The sequence below is a fragment of the Eschrichtius robustus genome, chromosome X (assembly GCF_028021215.1).
Source record: "Eschrichtius robustus isolate mEscRob2 chromosome X, mEscRob2.pri, whole genome shotgun sequence".
In the NCBI taxonomy this organism is placed as follows: Eukaryota; Metazoa; Chordata; class Mammalia; order Artiodactyla; family Eschrichtiidae; genus Eschrichtius; species Eschrichtius robustus.
The window spans coordinates 114117797-114136880 of NC_090845.1; the positions used below are offsets into that span (position 1 = coordinate 114117797).

Genomic DNA, 19084 nt, shown 5'->3' on the forward strand with positions numbered 1-19084 from the left:
AAAAGGACATGATAATACGAGTGAGGGAGGCAGGTAGATTTATAAAATTTAGTCCAGTGTCAAAGGGATCCACTAATGAGAAAAAAAATTGATACCCAAAGAACACGGTACTGGACTCAGGAGATCCAAGGAGTCTTTTAAAAGGAAAGGGCTTCTTGACTTGTATTTCCAAGTCTCTCATGCAAACATTTTAATAGAGGTTCTTCCTTACAGTGTTCCCACTATATACCCCCAACTCTGAGTGCCTCCTAGGGCATCCAAGGAAGTGCCACTGAACAGTTTCTTTTTTTTTTTTTTGCTTTTATGGGACATGCCTAGGCAGGTGTGAAGAAGTGACAACACAGGCTGAGCTGCTCTTCACTAGAGACGTCTAACACAAAGGTCCTGGAAACAGGAGCATTAGTGCTTCAGAGGCCAACATTACATCTTCAGTTGTTGGTAGATCTGGTTAACAGAATCCAGGACTCTTGCCACTATAGCCTGTTGTTGCCTATAAGCTATACCAAGTGTGTACCACAGCGGACTCCAGTGTGCAGCCAAGTCACCTGTCCTACTCACTACATGCGGTTCATGCAAAATCCTGACCTACTCTCTGTGCTTAGCTGAAGTTGCTGGTCGGACCCATTTTACATAAGTCAACAGACCTCCTCTCTTTCCCATTCCATTGTTTGAATCGCAGTGTCTTTGTGACATTTGGATCATCTGAAAACCACAGTTCTTTTGAAAGAGGAGGTCTCATGTATGGCAGCTCAGGATCTTCAGATACGATTAGTACCTTTAGACACAAAACAATGATACTTATCAGAGCCAAGTCATTTAAGAGGCAAATAAAGCGTTCACATTGGCTAAGTGCTTGCAGACCGCACCCTCCATGCCAAGCAAGACAGTATGTGCCTTACCCTGGCCCCAGGATCCCGAGCCCGGATGGATCTGGCTGCAGCAAAAGCAGCAGTGCCTCCACCGATGAGCAGGAATGGAATGTGACTTGGTACCCTGACTTCAGGAACTGGCTCTCCTTCTGGAGCTGTAAGCAAAAGACCAGACAGGGTGAATTTTTTTTTAAGTCTCAGACAACTCCTTGCCACTATTTAAAAAAAAAACAAAAACACCTTGCACTTGACTCAATCCTTTACATAAAAAGCTAGCAAAACACTGCAGGTACATTAATCTTATCAAATTTCATTGCATTCTGATAGTATAGGAGAAGGAAGCATTCCTTGCATTTCATAAGTGAAAAATACCCAAAAAAGAGGTGAATAATTTGGCCAATGTCATTCACTCACTAAGTCTCTCAGAACTAGAACCTAGCTTAGTGTTTAGCTATTTCTAAAATATATTAGAAAGTATATATTAGAAAGCTTCTGCCCTTCCCACTAATTTCTTAATGACCAACAGGAACATATCAAGTTCAGTTTCACCTTTTGTTAGCAATAAAGGGGGAAAACCCAGCAGATCAATTGTGGATTATTAAACAATGTTCAAAACTAAGGAGGTGGTATGAAGGAAAGCAATGGAAATTGCCTACCCAGAGTCGTGGGGCTTATTAAAGGATTAAAACACTCCTCTCTGAAAAATCAAGCCAGATGTGTGGGATGGAAGTGATGGCTAGAGCTATATGCTTTAGGGAAACAAATATATCTTTAACAAATTGAAACTCCAAAGACTCAAAAGGGGAACAAAACAGACCAAAAGAATGTCCTCATGGAAAAAAAAGGCCTTCATCTCTTTTCCAATAATTGTTCTTGCCAAGCTTGCATTTTTTATTTAAAGTTTGCCCTTAAGGGTCTAATATAAAGAAAAACAACCAATCATAATTATCACTAATTTTATTCTCAAACCCAAATTACAGTCAAACACTGTAACAAATTGCTCCCCGGTCTGGGGTAATACCACAGTTTCTGGAAGCTTACAATCTCACAGCATCATTGTGTCTAAACAATATACCCGCAAAGCATAGCACCCAAATTGTTTATAACTTTCCCTTTATATATTGAGTCTCAAATCATACTCACCAGATGATGTGGCCCTTTTCTGTTTCTCTTCTGGTGTCAGCCCTAACCCTGAAATTCTTTCATTGTATCTTTTTTGGTCATCTTTTATTGTCTTGTAGGCCTGAAGACCCAAACATGGAGAAAATTTATTTCATCATACAGCTAGCTAGCTCATACCATAAGTAACATTCATTATCTTTCAATTAAATGAGAAGCTTTTGTCTACATGAGGTAAGTTCTTCTATGTTAGAATCACTAAGGCAAAAATTATTTTCTTAAGAAATAAAAAATACCGAGTGTGTACACACTTGGTGTGGAAAGAATACAGGTAAGCAGATGGAAATGTTGCAGTTTCAGATTTCCTTAGGCTCTATGTGAAGAATTTTCCTCATATTTAATTCTGAAGGTACAGCTAAAGAAAAAAGAAAAACATTTTATACTGGAAGAAAAAGGTGCTAGGAAGAGCTAAACTTTATAAAAGGGGTTTTGGACTATGCTGGATACTACCTGTGAAACCAATCTATATGGTCCTGAGTAGGAAGCTGGGACATAGGTTTTCTTGGTAGATGTCCCAAGTTTCGCTAAGTACTTAGATAATGCCCTGAAGCATGTCCGCCAGTATGCCTAGTCTTATAGAGTAACCCATCTTTCCCTCAATGGCCTATCCTTTTATGACACTCAGATACTTAATGGGCAAACGTCTCGCTTAAACACCTACTATATTTCAAATATACTATCTTCTCTATCCTTTCAAATTGAAGAAGGGTACCTTAGCACTGACTAGTTTTTTTTTTTAAATACAGTATCAGAATTTATTGAAGATTTTTAAAAAAGCAGTAGGCAAGAATGACTTGTTTTAATTACAACACTTTTGCTCTTTTGTACCCCACAGGGTCAATAAGATAGGAATTTAAGTGACCATATGTCAGTTGAAATCCCAGATTGTTAATTAATTGGAGGAGAAAGTAAGGACAATCAGAGGAAGTATCATAAAACATGTTCTAAGAATACTTCTATGAGCCCCTTACAAAGCAGCCCACTAGGCAATGTGCTGCATGCAGTAAGGAACCTGGACTCTCAGACCTGGACTTGACATTTATGAGCTTGGAAACATCTAACATATGATATGAATGGACTAGAAAATTAAGTACTGTATGTTAAAAGATAATGGTTATTCCTTGAATTTACCACTAAATTCATCAAATTCATAAATTGAATTCAACTAACATTAACTTCAGGAAGAAAGTTTTTTTATCTTGGCATCAGATATCATACACAAGTCCAGCATTTACTCATTCCTTAAAAAAATATTTAAGAAAGGGACATTTACCTAAAAAGACGGCTTAAGCTGGTCAGTGTGAGTGTGAGTAAACTGGGGTCATGTTCACATTAAGAGGGATATCCAAAAATAGCCTAGGGCCTCTCATACCTCCTAATGGCTTCACACACGAGGGGAAGAGCAGACCAAGAAATATCTTGAGGTTTAGTGGGGAAAGGACAAGAAAGAGGTTTGTCACATATTTATATACATATATATTTATATATTTAGCTTTTAAGTAAATGTTCCGATATAAAAATAAGTTTACAGACATACTAAATAAAAATTTACCTTTTTCCCCCGTGTGTTTCTGTCTCCCCAGTTTGCACAGATTTTCAGTTAGTGACATGAATACATGTCAGGTTAAGAAAAACTACAAACTTATGAAATAGGTTAGCAGACAACTTTTCTAAACAGATGAATATAACGCCATACATTCATCTTAAAGGAATATGAAAGGAAACAGTTCATTTTCTGAGTCAGGCAATGTGGTCCTATCAGTTGAACAACGGCAAAGGGCCCAAATACTAAATCTCACTAAATATTCTAAAGGCCACCTTGACTCTGCTCACTGACAAATCTAAGCCACCTCATTATTTAAAATGTAATATAAAACTATACAAAATAGTTTGGTAGACAAAAGCTTATCATTTAACCTGAAATCACTATAATATAGCAGCTTTATTATTACCAGTGTTGGATAAACTCAGAGGGCAATGAGGCATTTAACTGAATGGCTTGAGAGGAACTTGTGCTTCACAGGCATTTCTAGGCAGGAGAAAGCAACAGTGAGTGGCCCTATCTTGTTGCCTGGCATTAAGAGATTCGCCTGGCCAGCTCTGTGGAGGCCATCCAACTCTGGTACAGCAACATAAACCAGAGGTTTAATAGGTTTCAACTGTTACAAACATATCAGGTGCAAACAATTTAAATCTATTTCTGAATGAATGGGGTGGAACTGATGGGAAAAGTTGAGAGAGCTATAAAATGGAAAAGTTAAGGTTTAGAGGGTAGTATCTGAATTATGAAAGAGAGGCATTTAAGAAAGCTATCCACACGAATGCATTAGCTTGTACCACTTCAGCCACTAGTTTGACCAAATTACAGACTACAAAAGGGACACTGCCAAATGAATTTACTTGAAATAGAGGCTGGGGGTGAGCGGGAAGAACACTGCAATTTCTATGGCTTTTTGGACCTCCTCCGAAGCATTCAATAAAATGCCTTTTCACAATAAAAGTAGGGTTAATTTACTGTTTCCCACAAAACACAAAAATTACATTTTACCTAAAATGATTCAGAATGGATGGTGTTCAAGTTACCTTTACTTGCATTCAATGTTTACTCTTTGAGACTGTCTTGTTAGGTATGCAGCACTAAAGCACAATATAATTTAGCATCATAAAAAAAAAGAATTATGAAATTGGCAAAAGTTTCAAAGAAAGGGTTGATGATGAGGATTTATAATAATCATTAAATGTATGGCTTTAGATATATCTGGTAAGACTTCCACAGTCTGAAGAATGAGACTGGAGGACTCCCTAGTGACTGACAATGTCCTTTTAATAAATACCTAGAAAGCACATGCTGTGAATATTTCATCGTATTCTAATGGATCAAGTTTTCATTAGTGCCATGGTCTCACCCACCCTACCCCAAAATATATTTTACTGTAAGTATCTTACATAATAAACTCCTGCCCCAGTGACTGTTGCTCCTACAATTAAGAAGTATACTAGGCTGCTGCCATCTTTCCCAGAAGCACCTGTAGACGCTAGTGATCTAGATAGAAGGGGATCCTAGGTGATGACACTGCACAACTGTAGGTAAAGATAAGGCCAAGAAAGAAACAAAAGGAAATAGAAAAAGCACTAAGTATTAATGAAGAAACATTCAACACAAAGGCAGGGAAGCATTTTTGGTTACCCTGTGCTAAAAAAGAAAAAAATGCTGCTCCAGGAATGGAGGAGAATGTATATTTCCTCAAAGTCTGTTATCAGACAGAGCTCACCTATTTCTTACTCTGATCTGACCCACAACTGGCAAGAGCTGTCTACTTTTCTTGTGCACTTGGGAGTTAGGTCAGGGAATGATAATCTAAGTAGCTGCAAATAACTTTCATGTCCCCCCTTTTTTTTAACCTAGATCAAGTAACAAAGATAAGTTCACCGTCTTACCAGGGTAGAAAGAACTAAAACTGTAATGTCATCATCCAACCATTTGCTCTCAATAAGTAAAACAAACAGCTTCCTTCAATCAAGGGTGTTACTAGGTGTTATCTAAGTTGGTTCACTCAGCCTTACATGATCCAACTTTAGACTGATCTGCTTAGTCACAGTAAACCCTGCCAAGTTAAAGAAAAATGCCCACAGAATAACTCCTCTGTGACCAGCTAAGCTGATCAGAGTTCATTTAAGGAGATATTATTGTGGTACTACCACATAGCAGTTAAAACCATACTTCCCACCTCACACAAACTCCATCCTAAAACTGGAGATACTAGGCCTACCTCTATAATATAGTATTTGGGTGAGATTCAGGGATAGTTTTCCTTTCAGGAATGCCAGATTGAAGGTTGTTGTTTTTAAATGTTTATTATCCCAAACTAAGGAAAAATAAAATATTTGACAAATGGGTCAAAATCAAATATTGTGCTAAGGAGCTGCAATAAATTTTGACCATATTCACAGGTTAGTGTGTCACATCCAAGAGAAAAGGTACAATTTTGTGGATTAGTCAAATCTAAGAAAACGCAGAGGCTTTCAAGTAAAGTGTAAAAAGACAAGTGAAAAAAGCAAAGATAATCAACGTGAGATTAAATTTCAGTCATTCCCAAATTGGCTCTCATAGGAAATTAGACAACAGGCACTTTAAAGAAGGCTTTTTGGAAATTTTTCCAAAAGGAGAAAGGAGAATTAGTTGTAAAAGTCTTAAAGCAGATAAGTATTGAGTCTATTAGTGGGAGCTGTTTGGCAGCTTCTTTACACAAGCTGCTTTTCTACTTACATATGCACCAGCTCCTATTGTTGATAAGCCCACAATAAGGACTAATACAGAATTATCGATTTTGCCCCCTGATGCACCAGAGCTAGTCATTTGTCTTGTCATCTGGAGTTCTAGAGGAACATGCCATCGCTGGAACAAGTTGTTGCCTAAGGAACACAATTTATTAAGACACACACACATACAAAAATAAAATAGTTAATACATGTTTATGACTAAACATCAATGCACTGTACAAGTAAAGACTTAACTGCCCATTGGGCTGTGTGATATTCACTGTCAAATGACCAAGGGAAAAAAATCTTCAAAGCTGTACACACAAATACAACAGATATCAGAATGCACACTCTTAAGTTGTTGGAGTTTTAACAGTACAATTTAATGCTGTCCAGGGAGGAATTTATAGCTTCCAGAAAAGGTAATGAAAAACACACGGGCAGTTCATCAAATACCTCTCTCTTCACATCTTCACCGTAAATGAAGTAAACATGGAGAGATGACTGAATAGATAGATATAACAAGTTAACTACAGGCTACCTGGGACACGCTAACAACTACTTAAGGAGTAGTCTAAATGGCTGGTTCAAACCTTGAACAAAATAATAAACTCCTGCAACACAATCTAACCAGAATACAGTTTAGTCTTGTGTGAAAGGCAATGTGTCCTGGAAGACAGAAATGGTAAAGCTTAGAAGAAAACCAGAAAAAAAAAATTAGGTGAATTTATCTCCCCCAAAGAACTGAAGAATTTTGGACTATGAAATATTTTTTACAATGACAAAATTTAAAATATCTACCAACTATCAATACTTGGCTCTCAGTCCTCCAAAATAATACAAAGATTATGTTGATGCAAAAACTCGGTACAGCTATGTAAGAATCTGAGGATCATAACAACGCTCACACATGGAAATGTAAGAGTTTCATAGACTTCTTTCTCCAGGAGGATGCTGGCATTTTCAGATGAAGGAAGAAGGTCTCAACACCTTCTCTGCTTGTGATATTCCTCGTGTTGACTATTGACCTAGAACAGGGGTTTGCAAAAGTTTTTCTGTAAAGAACCAGATAGAAAATATTTTCAGGTTTGCGGGCCACATGGTGTCTGCTGCAACTACTCAATTCTGCTGATGTTGCACAAAAGCCATAACATATAAATGAATGGGCGTGACTGTGTCCCAATAAAACTTTGTTAATGGACACTGAAATGTGAATTTTAAATAATTTTCAAAAAATAGTCTATTAACAATTTTTTTCAGCCATCTGAAAAATGTAAAAACCAATTTTAGCTCAAGGGGCATACAAAAGCATGTGGCTTTGGCCTGTGGGCTGTAGTTTGCCAATCCTGATCTAGAACAGTGGTTCTAAAACCTGAGTGCGCATCAGAATCCCCTGGAGGGTTTGCTAAAACATGGATGGCCAGACCTACCCCCAGAGTTTCTGAGTTGGAGGATCTGGGATAGGGCTCAAGAATGTGCATGTCTAACAAGTTCCCAGGTGATGCTGATGCCGCCAGTCTACACTTTTGAGAATCACTGGTCTAGAGGCAAGTAGATATGTTCTGCTCTGACCAAGCTTTAAAAGACAAACAGAACGGCGCCGGTAGCTATTCCATATGTACTTGCAGAGATGTGAAATAGGGAGCTTTCCCCCTTGCTTTCACAATAACAGGGCTCAGAGGGGTAAAAACACGTCCAAAACGGGGCTGCAGTCTCTTACCTGAAATCCTTGGGAACATGTGCATTCCAGAACTTGGAATTGTTAGGTTTTAAGTATATAATGCATACACCATATAGTAACACCCAACACAGTAAGGGGCAGCAACCCAGTCACACACATTAATGTTTCTATGACCAAGCACACTGAGTGGAATAAACAAGACTCTAAGTAGCTTCTCTCCAGTTCAGGTCAGGTTTTACTGACAAATGACTTACAAAAACTTGATTTTTAGTCCTATTTTGATTTCTAGATTATAGATAAGAGACTATGGACCTATATTCTTAGAACTGGAAATGTATTTTTCTCTACTGTTTTTATTTCTTTCCTGTTTTAGAATCCTTCATCACCACATGAAATAAAACGGCTTATATTTGGAAATAACAACAAATCACGAAAATAAAAACATGTGCAAGAGTGGAGAAGCTTATCTCGATCTGGGCAAGCTTTTGATTTTCAGAAGTCCATAAAAACAATGAAGCATCGGAAATAGAAACTGACAACTCTCAGAGCTTAGAAAATGAAACTGGGTAGAAAAAGTTCCACATGGCTTAGTACAAATAATTTAGTTTTGTCCCTTACCTCCACTCCAAGTTTTTTTTTTACTGAAAATAAATGCTTTTAAAATTCCGTTTATCCCTCTAGAAGATCCTAAGTACAGAAATAATAATAACTTTGCTTTAATATAATAATTTAATATAATATTCTGATTTTGCTTGCTTTTCACAAACATAAAACTAAATGTGTAGATTTGGGTTAGTTCAGCAGTTCTTGCCTCAATTTGCACACAAAAAAAGACATTTAAAAGTAAATTGGTTTTCTCAGGGTATATGCCCAGCAGTGAGATTGCTGGGTCATATGGTAGTTCTATTTTTAGTTTTTTAAGGAACCTCCATACTGTTCTCCATAGTGGCTGTATCAATTCACATTCCCACCAACAGTGCAAGAGGGTTCCCTTTTCTCCACACCCTCTCCAGCATTGATTGTAGATTTTTTGATGATGGCCATTCTGACCGTCATACCTCATTGTAGTTTTGACTTGCATTTCTCTAAAAAAAAAAAAAGGTTCTAAAGAACCTAGGGGCAGGACAGGAATAAAGACGCAGACGTAGAGAATGGATTTGAGGACACGGGGAAGGGGAAGGGTAAGCTGGGACGAAGTGAGAGAGTGGCATGGACATATATACACTACCAAATGTAAACTAGATAGCTAGTGGGAAGCAGCCGCACAGCACAGGGAGATCAGCTCCGTGCTTTGTGACCACCTAGCGGGTTGGGATAGGGAGGGTGGGAGGGAGACGCAAAAGGGAGGGGATACGGGGATATATGTATACATATAGCTGATTCACTTTGTTATACGGCAGAAACTAACACACCATTGTAAAGCAATTATACTCCAATAAAGATGTTTTAAAAAAAGTAAATTGAGGGCTTCCCTGGTGGTGCAGTGGTTGAGATCTGCCTGCCAATGCAGGAGACACGGGTTCGGGCCCCGGTCTGGGAAGATCCCACATGCCGCGGAGCGACTAGGCCCGTGAGCCACAACTACTGAGCCTGCGCATCTGGAGCCTGTGCTCCGCAACAAGAGAGGCCGCGATAGTGAGAGGCCCGCGCACCGCGATGAAGAGTGGCCCCTGCTTGCCGCAACTGGAGAAAGCCCTCGCACAGAAACGAAGACCCGACACAGCCAAAAATAAATAAATAAATAAAGGAGTTCCTTTAAAAAAAAAAAAGTAAATTGATTTTTTACAAAGTAAATGGGTTTACATTTAAACTATTGCTTGAAAAGAAATATAATACAATACTGTCATTAACAAACCAACTTTTTACATACCTAGTGACTTTAATTTTGTAAAAGGTGATAATATTGTATGGATGTTCATATTTTCCCTCCAATTTTCTTTTACCTATAAAATTATTCCCACTCCTTTCCCCCCATAGCCTCAAAGTTTTAGGAGATTTTACATTATGACTGAAACATGCCTTTTCACTTGTCTTATTAATGTGGGAAAGCCACCTTACTCCTTGACTTCTTATTGCCCCAATCTACTTGTTTTAGATCTTCTGCAGTCAGACCACATGTACAGAGGTAGAGCTTCCTTCCTCACACTTAGGATTCAATTCTTTTTTTTTAAAATTTGATCATTTATACATAATAATATGATTGCCATTTTAGCGATAATTAGAACCTCTACTGTGTCATATAATTATCATTTCTTTTTAGTGATTGGAATAATTAAGATCTAGTCTCTTAGCAAGTCTGATAATACAACATTATTGCCTATATTCATTATATCGTGCAAAGATTCAATTCCTGTAGGTGTTTGCTCAACAAATATTTCTTGAATTAATGAATAAAATAAGGAAGTAGAAATTCTTCCCAGTTCTACTGATAAGGACTGAACATTTTGAAGAATTCTTTGCAAAGAAGTTTTGGCCATATCCCATTGTACAGGCTGCTTAATAATAAATTAGTAACTTCAAATACCACAGGCTAGCATTAGAATAGTACCTAAATTAGCAAATTCATTTCTGTAGATTTCATAATCTCCTGTTTTTCCATACTCCCAGAAGGCCTTTTCCAGAAATACATCCACACAATTGAGGCACCTAGGAATCTCAAGTGGTTAAGAGGTCTATATGCTCTTGAATCTTGTTTTCTGAATGTCAAACTTATTTTTCTGACATGGATAAAACACAGGATAGGACAAGCCTAGATGATCTGTCCATTGTAGTTAGATGCCTCTTGTGTGAAACACTCTGAAGGCACCAGAAGAAAAATGATTTAGATGACAGAAAAAAAAATCTAACTCTATTCTGCAAAGTTAAGTCCTTCACAGTACTAGGGTTCAGTCACTGAGAATTCACCACGTGCCAGAGACTGTACAAAATGCTGAGGACACAAAGATAAATATGACATAACTCCTGTCTCAGACAGCGTATAGTTTAGGAGGGGAGAACGGCTGCTACTATTCTGAATACCAGAAAATGAACCTGACACAAATCACAAGAGACTCAAGGCTGCTCAGTTTGGTTTTTAATCCTTAGGTCAGAGGAACGGAAGGGAAAGAGTCATCATTCATCAGAACAGTAGTTTCCAAACTTGCCTGATCATATGAATTACATCAAGGGGCTTGTTAAATATAAATTCCCAAGGCTCTCTCCTAGAGATTCTCATTCAGTACTTTTAGGGTTGGCCCTCCACTCAATTTATATGACCAGGCAAGTTTTGGAAACATAAAACTTACAATATGCAACAACTCCCTTAAAATATTAGAAAATGTCTAGAAAATACAACATATTAATTGGTTGCAGAAAATGCTGACTTGCTAAAATTTTCTTCTGGAAAGTTTTGCCTCAGCAGAAAGAGTGGGTAAAGGCTCATCTTCTAGGCTTCAAAGAAAGTGTCATTTGGCAGTGTCCAGGAAGCCTGGATCCTTGCCCACAAGATGTCCAGTTTCCTTTTTAAAGAGGTGAGAAGGACTCTGAACAGAGAAAAATGTTCAAACATTTGACCCTCACCTCAGGGGTCGGTGATCAGTCTGATCACATCGGTGGCACAATGTTTGATAACCAAATAAAATACTACAGAACAGAAAATATCTACTACCTAACCAATCTGCTCAGTGCTGAATGCAGATATAAAGTGGTGACTATTAATTACCTTTAATCATTTCTGGAAAGAGGCAGAGCATCCAAATAAAGTAAATAAACAAATAATAGCAATTATGGTTTTAAGGTAAAAGGCAACATATAATGGAAATGAACCTGACAATGGTGACAGATGTGGATGAGATGTTTCAAGGGAGGTTTCAAGTTTGCTGTAATCCTGGCAAAGAACTAGTGGGGAGGAAGGGAAAAACGGAGGGGAAATGGCCTATCAACAAACAATGCCTCTTTCTGATCTATGCAAAAACATATGGTAAATGCTGCTATGCACAAAAGAAACCAGATTAAAAGCAATCAGTAATCAAGCTAGAAAACAAGGTTGATTCCTTAAATGACAGAAGCATTGCTTTTTGAAATTGTAACCACCCCCACCCACTGCTAAAGGTAATGATGTTATACTCTGGTGCTTAGCCAAAGGACAAAGAGTAAGTGTATACAAAGAAATGATGGATATGTCGAGAAGTCAGAATATATTCTACAGCAGACTGCCTTAAAATAAAGTCATGCAATGGAAAAGAACATTTTCAGTGAGTATTTTTCAGTAGTTCTAATATCACCAACCACCTCAGATGTCTCATAAATCAATTTACCTTTGCAAATCCATACTTAATTGATGAGAACTTTTGGTCAGACTTCAGAATGCTGGCAAAAGTTGTGAGTTTTAAGCAAAATAAGTACACAAAGTTTGAAAGCCCAGTGTGAATGAAAATCTTCAGCTTACCTAAATTTCTTTCCAACTTACATAGAGCATCCTCATTTCAATGCACAAAACCCATACAGATGACATCATAGACAGGAGGTTAGTTTTTAAAATCTAATCTGGTTTCTAAGTTCCCAAAGCAACATGTCTTAGAACATACGTCAGGTATACCCATCAGGAAACATTTTCTTGAGGCACAGCAACTGGAAAAACTATTCAAATGCACATTTCCGTAGACTCTCACAATCTAAGGGAAATATTTTCCACTTTTTTTTTTAAAGCACCCAGAAGGCAGTTCCAAATTGAAAAGGCCTCAAGGCAGTTCCACACTGACATAGCAAATGTGAATATCCTCGGGTGGCCAAAGATGATTGATAAAAAAAACAAGAACAACAAAACAGCACCTCCTACAGGTGGATAATTCTTTACCCCCCTGAAATTGTGCAGGTTGGAAATCAGCAGGCTCAAGACATGCTTAGATAAATTCAAGGAATCTGATGCCCAATGGGCTAAAGGGGAACTGGATTCATCCTTAACCTTTTGAGGTCAAACTTTAGGAAGCAGTGTGGAGTTGAGGCAAGAGGATTAGGAACCTAGAGACTGGCAAACTAACCTTTGCTCTGCCTGTTACTTAGGTATGTGACCTTGAGCAAGCAATTTCACCTCTCTGTGCCTCGGTTTATTATCTATAAAAAGAGTGGGTTGAACTTTACTATGAAATCCCTTCTAGCTCTAAAATTTGCTGAAACAACTTCAGGGAGGGCAAATACAATGCGTTCTGCAAACTGTTTCTTCGAAGCGTTGAGACTACCAAGAATTACACTGAGCAGGCATCTCAGACTAATTCTGGGCCAACTCTTCCCCGTGGCTGGCGCACGGCGTACTGACTCCTTACTTGCACTGATTGCACTGTTTCTGTTTCACAGGGCACTCAAATCTATGAATCTGATCTGGGGTTTGGAAGGTAGGCAGGTAATATGCTCATTTACAGAAGGAACTGAGGCGTAGGGCTTAAGCGTCCTGCTTAAAGTCTCTCAATCGATAAATGACAAAGTCTACTTCACCTCATTGCTCTAAAAAGGCGAACTGGGGGTGGCCGGGAGGTGGCATTGGACAATACGAGACAGCCAGCTGTTCTGTTATACCTGAACAGCAAACCCTCCCAGGAAAAGGCCTCAAGCCGACTGACTACTGGGCTCAAATCCCTTGAAGGTCAGGCCGGCACGGCTTGCGAAACTCACGGTTTGGATCCCGCCAATTCGGAATTCACGCGACTGTAAGTGTGTTTATAGTTTTTCCCCAGGGGTGGGGGTGGGGTGGGGGGGAAGGCCTGAGGGGCATAGGGAGCCTGTAGAACCCAGGCCCTTGGTCTTCAAGGTGGGGTTTGCCCGGGATGGGTCAGTCACCTGGGAGCCGGTTCCTCTGCCTCGGGCCTCGGACGCACACCGTCCGCACCAAGGGCGCCAGCTTCTGCTTCAAAGCACCCGCCACCAGGCCTCCACACCGGTACATTTCGGCAACCGCTACTCTGAACCTCCTCCTCCTTTCCTTTCTTCTTAAGCACGTACCGACAGGTCAAACACCGTGGGCCTTGCCCCGTTCCTCCGGCTCCCTTCACACGCACTCTACGTAGGCTCCTCCTCCCAGCCCCGGGTGGGCATTGGACAGCTAAGCCGGCCTTCTAGAGCAGGGGAAGGGGAAGCGCGACTGGAGACCTACTGCGCAGGCGTAACGCTCAGCGCCGCATTGCGATTGGTCCGCACGGGGAGAAGTTGGGCGCATGCGCCTAGCTGTCCGAACGCTTGGAAAGACCCCAGGCTGAGTTGCTTGCAAGCTTCTGCGGGTTTGATGGCAACGTGTTCCGCTAAGCGAGCTCAAAAGCTGTCCAAGGAGGGACCGGCGGGGCCGCCTTGCTTGGCGGTTGTGGCCGGTGCGGCCGCTGTGTCGATGGCGGGAACCTGTAACGGCACCTCACAAAGCGTGGCCCCAGCACCGCAGTTTGTTCTTCTGCTTTAGGCCACTAATTACTAGGTACTAAGCTTTCCGGGTTCTCTGGCTGTAGTCCACTTCCAGTCTTTCCGTAGGTCCAGCCGGGGGACCTGGCTTCCCAGATTCGGAGTGGACTTCCGTCTTTTACAAATTGCTGGCGCTTTCCCACCCAGCCCCTGTTTGCAGGACAAGTAATCATTCCGCGCTCTCTTTCCCAAATTGCTTTTATATTGTGCAGTTCTGTGTCCTAGATGCTGTACGAGGTGCTGCGGACAGTCTCCTGCTATTATGGCTTCCGTGCTTGAGAGCAAGATGCTGGCAAAAAGAGTTCGTGCTTCACAGACTTTCTGTGAGAGTATTCCTAAGCAGGATTTTAAGAGTTGTGGGAGGAGTAGGGTGAGGGGCTGAGTGTAAATAGGTGTTTTGACTCTACCAAATGTAAGCTAAATTGGAAATAAATTATTGGCTGTATGCAAAACATAACATATGCCTATTTCAAAGTTTTGAGTTACATGTTCATTTAACAGGTATTTATTGAGCACTTGCCACTTGGACTGTGCTATTAAAGGAGCTCTGGGATATGAAAAGTATAGGAAGTGGTCACTGTCTAGTTGGGGAGATGACATATACTGGTCATTTAAATAATAAATAATATCTGATGTAGTGCAAGAGCAAGAGAAAATATGGGATGGAATAGCTAAGGAAGGACTTCATGTAAGAAGTGTTACTTTAGCTGTGTCTTGAAGGATGAGTAGTAAAATTCAAATAGTGGAGGAGAAGGAATGATATTTCAGATGGTGAATACTCTGGGACCAAAGGTAATATTTTCAGTGGTTAAGCACCATTGACTTTGCATCCGGTCTGCCCCAGGTTGAATCCTGGCTCTGCCACTTGGGCAAGTCACTTAACTTGTGCCTCACTTTCCTCTTCTACCAATCTCATAGGGTTGTTATGAAGATTAAATGAGCTAATATTTGTAAAGTATCTTAGAGGAAGCACCATGCTGCTTGGAGGTATAAAACAAAACCCAGCACGTTTTCAGGGGACAATGGTAGAGAGTACATACTAGGAAGTAAGTAAGGACAGGTGAATATGGTGGGGCCAGATTTGAACAGGCAAAAGAGTTTGGCCCTAATATTGTAGGTGATGAAGTTATTATCTTTAGTGGAATAGGGATAGAGAATGAAATTACAAAGTTGTTTTAGGAAGTTTAACCCAGGAAGCAGTATTTATTGGGTGAAAATGATCCAGGGTTCCCTTACTCATTAAGAATAGGTTAATGTTCAGAAGTGCAGGTAGTAGGTGCCTTTTTTTTTTAATAAACTTATTTATTTTTATTTTTGGCTGCATTGGGTCTTCGTTGTTGCGTGCGGGCTTTCTCTAGTTGTGGCTAGCAGGGGCTACTCTTTGTTGCAGTGTGCGGGCTTCTCATTGCGGTGGCCTCTCTTGTTACAGAGCATGGGCTCTAGGTGTGTGGGCTTCAGTAGCTGTGGCACGTGGGCTCAGTAGTTGTGGCTTGCAGGCTCTAGAGCGCAGGCTCAGTAGCTGTGGCGCACGGGCTTAGTTGCTCCGCGGCATGTGGGATCTTCCTGGACCAGGGCTCAAATCCGTGTCCCTTGCATTGGCAGGTGGATTCTTAACCACTGAGCCACCAGGGAAGTCCCAGTAGTTGCCTTTTAACCTAGCGCTGTTTGGGGGGATAAATATTGAAAATATCAATTCCACAATAAGGTAAAAAATTATTTCTACGTATTTCATATTTTAAAGGTCTTGCAGACATTGAAATTTATTGCTATTTCTAAAAGCCAATAATAAACATGGATTGATTAAATACAAAGTTAATCATATCTGTTGGTGAAAGAAGCTTTGGAAAACACTATCAAAATCACGACGATCAGATACCTATGAAAACAACTGGGTGTATTTGAAAGACAGTCATTTAATGATGCACAATTAACATACAAAAAAGACATTGTACAGCACATTTATTTTTGCAATAGGTACCATGAGGTTTTCTTGTCCTCTTAATAAAAAATTATATTTTATCATTTTGGGTGGCAAAAGCAACTTACACATATTGAATAACTCCAAAAATATAAGTGAAATTTCCCCAAAATCTCACTCCACAGAGTATTTTATTAGGGCATGGGGCCCATTTTGATATACCACATTTCCAGAAATCAGTGTTTCTACCTTACAAATATAATGTGAACTCTCAGACTCAGTGACAAGTTTTTGCTGGGAGCATATGTCTAAATAATCTTATGTGGATGTAATATTTTTTTATATCTCCCAGAAAGTTAGCATTAATTATGGCTATGAATTAGCAAAGCTTCTTTTCACTCTTTTTTTTTTTTTTTTTTTTTGGCTGTGTTGGGTCTTCGTTGCTGCACGCGGGCTTCCTCTAGTTGCAGCGAGCAGGGGCTATTCTTCATTGCCGTGCATGGGCTTCTCATTGCGGTGGCTTCTCTTGTTGTGGAGCACGGGCTCTAGGCGCGCGGGCTTCAGTAGTTGTACCACGCGGGCTCAGTGGTTGTGGCTTGTGGGCTCTAGAGCGCAGGCTCGGTAGTTGTGGCGCACAGGCTTAGTTGCTCCGTGGCATGTGGGATCTTCCTGGCCCAGGGCTCGAACCCGTGTCCCCTGCATTGGCAGGCGGTTTCTTAACCACTGCACCACCAGGGAAGCCCTTCTTTTCACTCTTACCTACTGGATATGCCTAATTAATAGTTACCTTTTTTTAAAAATAGCTACTCTTCTGTAGATAATGATCACCAGGAGCATTAGCTTCAAATTCAGAGGAGAATGATTCGGCCAACTATTATCTAGACATCAACCAATCAAAAACAAAATACTGTACAATGAGGATTACTGTTCACACTGGACAATGATAATTGGTATTCATAATGATGACCTTCGATTAGCCAACTAAGACTAAATCCTTCTCGAGGTTTAATATTGAATAGTATAATCTAGGGTTTTAGAAATGGGTGACCCACGTATATGCTAAAAGAGTTAGCTATAAATATATCTGCTAACTCAGCTTAAAAAGCTTCTTAACTAGAAGACCCCATTTTCCCAGCCATTTTGAGTAACTTGCACTTGGCTGAGCAGTCACACTCCAGTTTGCTTACAGATCTATCGCTGATGCACTGAATTGTTTTCCTCATAGTGGGAATGGATTTAGTCATATTTGTCTCTTCTGCAGCTCAGCCTCACACACAAATAAGATGGTAACTCACGTGTGCTGCTGGAATCCCTGACCTTGATGGCGTTAGCAAATAACTCATACGTCGGTGCTATTGGTATGTGTCAATATTACCTTAGCTTATGAAGTATGTGGGAGGAGGGATAGAGTCTTAAAAGCAAACATAAACGGGCACATTTTATTGTATGTAAATTGTACCTCAGCAGAGTTGATTTCAAACAAATTCTGAACCTGCAAATCACTTTCGGCAGAGGGAATACTGGTCTTGACCAAGATGTGTGATGCTTATTAAGCCTTGGGAAGCTGCCCCCTAACACCGTAAGAAAGTTCTGTTCATTTATCATCTTCCAAGCATAACCTAGGCTTCTGGCAAATTAGACCCAACCACTTTGTTCTACATTCAGTTGCAGAGGGGTGAACGCTCCTAGGGGTTTCTAATTCCTTTTGAAACTCCACCATTCTGGAAGGATTTATGATTATATGGAGCGCTCGGGAATGCAACACACTGTGAGGTTTATGCCATGTCCCAAGATCCCTCCACCTGGACCTGTAATGGTTAGCCCCGGAAACAAAGTCCCCTTTTGCTGAAGCTGCCACCACCAGCTTCCCCCTTCTTCTACCCCATGTTCGGCCCTCTCCCGTGGCGGGCCTTCCCCATTGGCCAGACAAACACAACCGACTGCGGCAGCCAATGGGAGCCACTCTCCTGAACATTCAGAGGATGGGTGCTCGTGGTGTGATGAGGGGAGGTTGGCGCCTGGCACGCGCCCCCCTACATCTGACAAGTCTGTGACAGAAACACTAACTCCCCCCACACACGCACACCCGTGCCCCTGCCTACCTCTCGCAGCTGCGCGGACCCCCATAACCCACAGCGTGTCTTGGCAGCGCCCTCCCCGGCTCCTTGGAGCGCGCGAGCGCACCTGCTTTCTCAATAAGACAGAGCATCGTTTTATCCTAAGGCTTGGGAGGGGGCTGCGGAGGCGCGGCGCAGCTGCCGGCCGCTTGGTGAAGGCGGTGAAGGAGGTATCTCCGCCCCGCACCCCACCCCCGCCGAGTAGTGTCGCTCCGAGGCCGAGGTGCTCCAGAGATGCCTAAGGGTGCAGCTCTCTGTCCTCCCCAGCTGTGCCCGCTGACCCCGTGCGCTCCAAGAAAGTGGGGGTGGGGAGCCCGAAACCTATAAACCTATAAAATAAATGGGGGCAAGGAGAAAAGAAGACCATCCTGGGGTGGTGTGTGCGGCTCTCCCCACCCACCCTTTCCTCCTTAGGCTTCCTCCCTCCGGTGTGTCCCTGGAATCCAGGCAGGGGAGGGTCTAGGCGAAGGTGCGGTGGCGGCAGCGGCGGCCTGGGGAGCGCGGTAGGATCGCACGCCCGAGCGTCCCGTCCCAGCGCACAGGCGCAAGGAGAACGCTTGCCCACTCTCCTCCATCTCTCCTCCCCTCCCTGGCTTTTGTGTCGCTGTCTCAGAGCTGCTAGGAGGGTGCGCTGGAGGAG

The 19084-nt window shown here is 41.2% G+C and overlaps 1 protein-coding gene across 2 annotated transcripts in view; it reads right to left on the minus strand.

Annotated features, from left to right (window-relative positions):
- AIFM1 (apoptosis inducing factor mitochondria associated 1) overlaps positions 1-14061 on the minus strand; it is a 28271-nt gene extending 14210 nt beyond the window's left edge. Inside the window, exons 1-5 of one of the 2 annotated variants that reach the window (XM_068533584.1) lie at positions 13801-14061; positions 6316-6461; positions 2013-2112; positions 900-1024; positions 645-775 (exon numbers count right to left, since the gene is read on the minus strand). In XM_068533584.1, coding sequence (XP_068389685.1) covers positions 645-775; positions 900-1024; positions 2013-2112; positions 6316-6461; positions 13801-13906 — 608 coding nt within the window. In that variant the 5' untranslated portion in view covers positions 13907-14061. The remainder of the gene's footprint in view (positions 1-644; positions 776-899; positions 1025-2012; positions 2113-6315; positions 6462-13800) is intronic. The other variant, XM_068533585.1, reaches the window with a different exon arrangement.
- Between the last annotated feature and the right edge of the window lie 5023 nt (positions 14062-19084).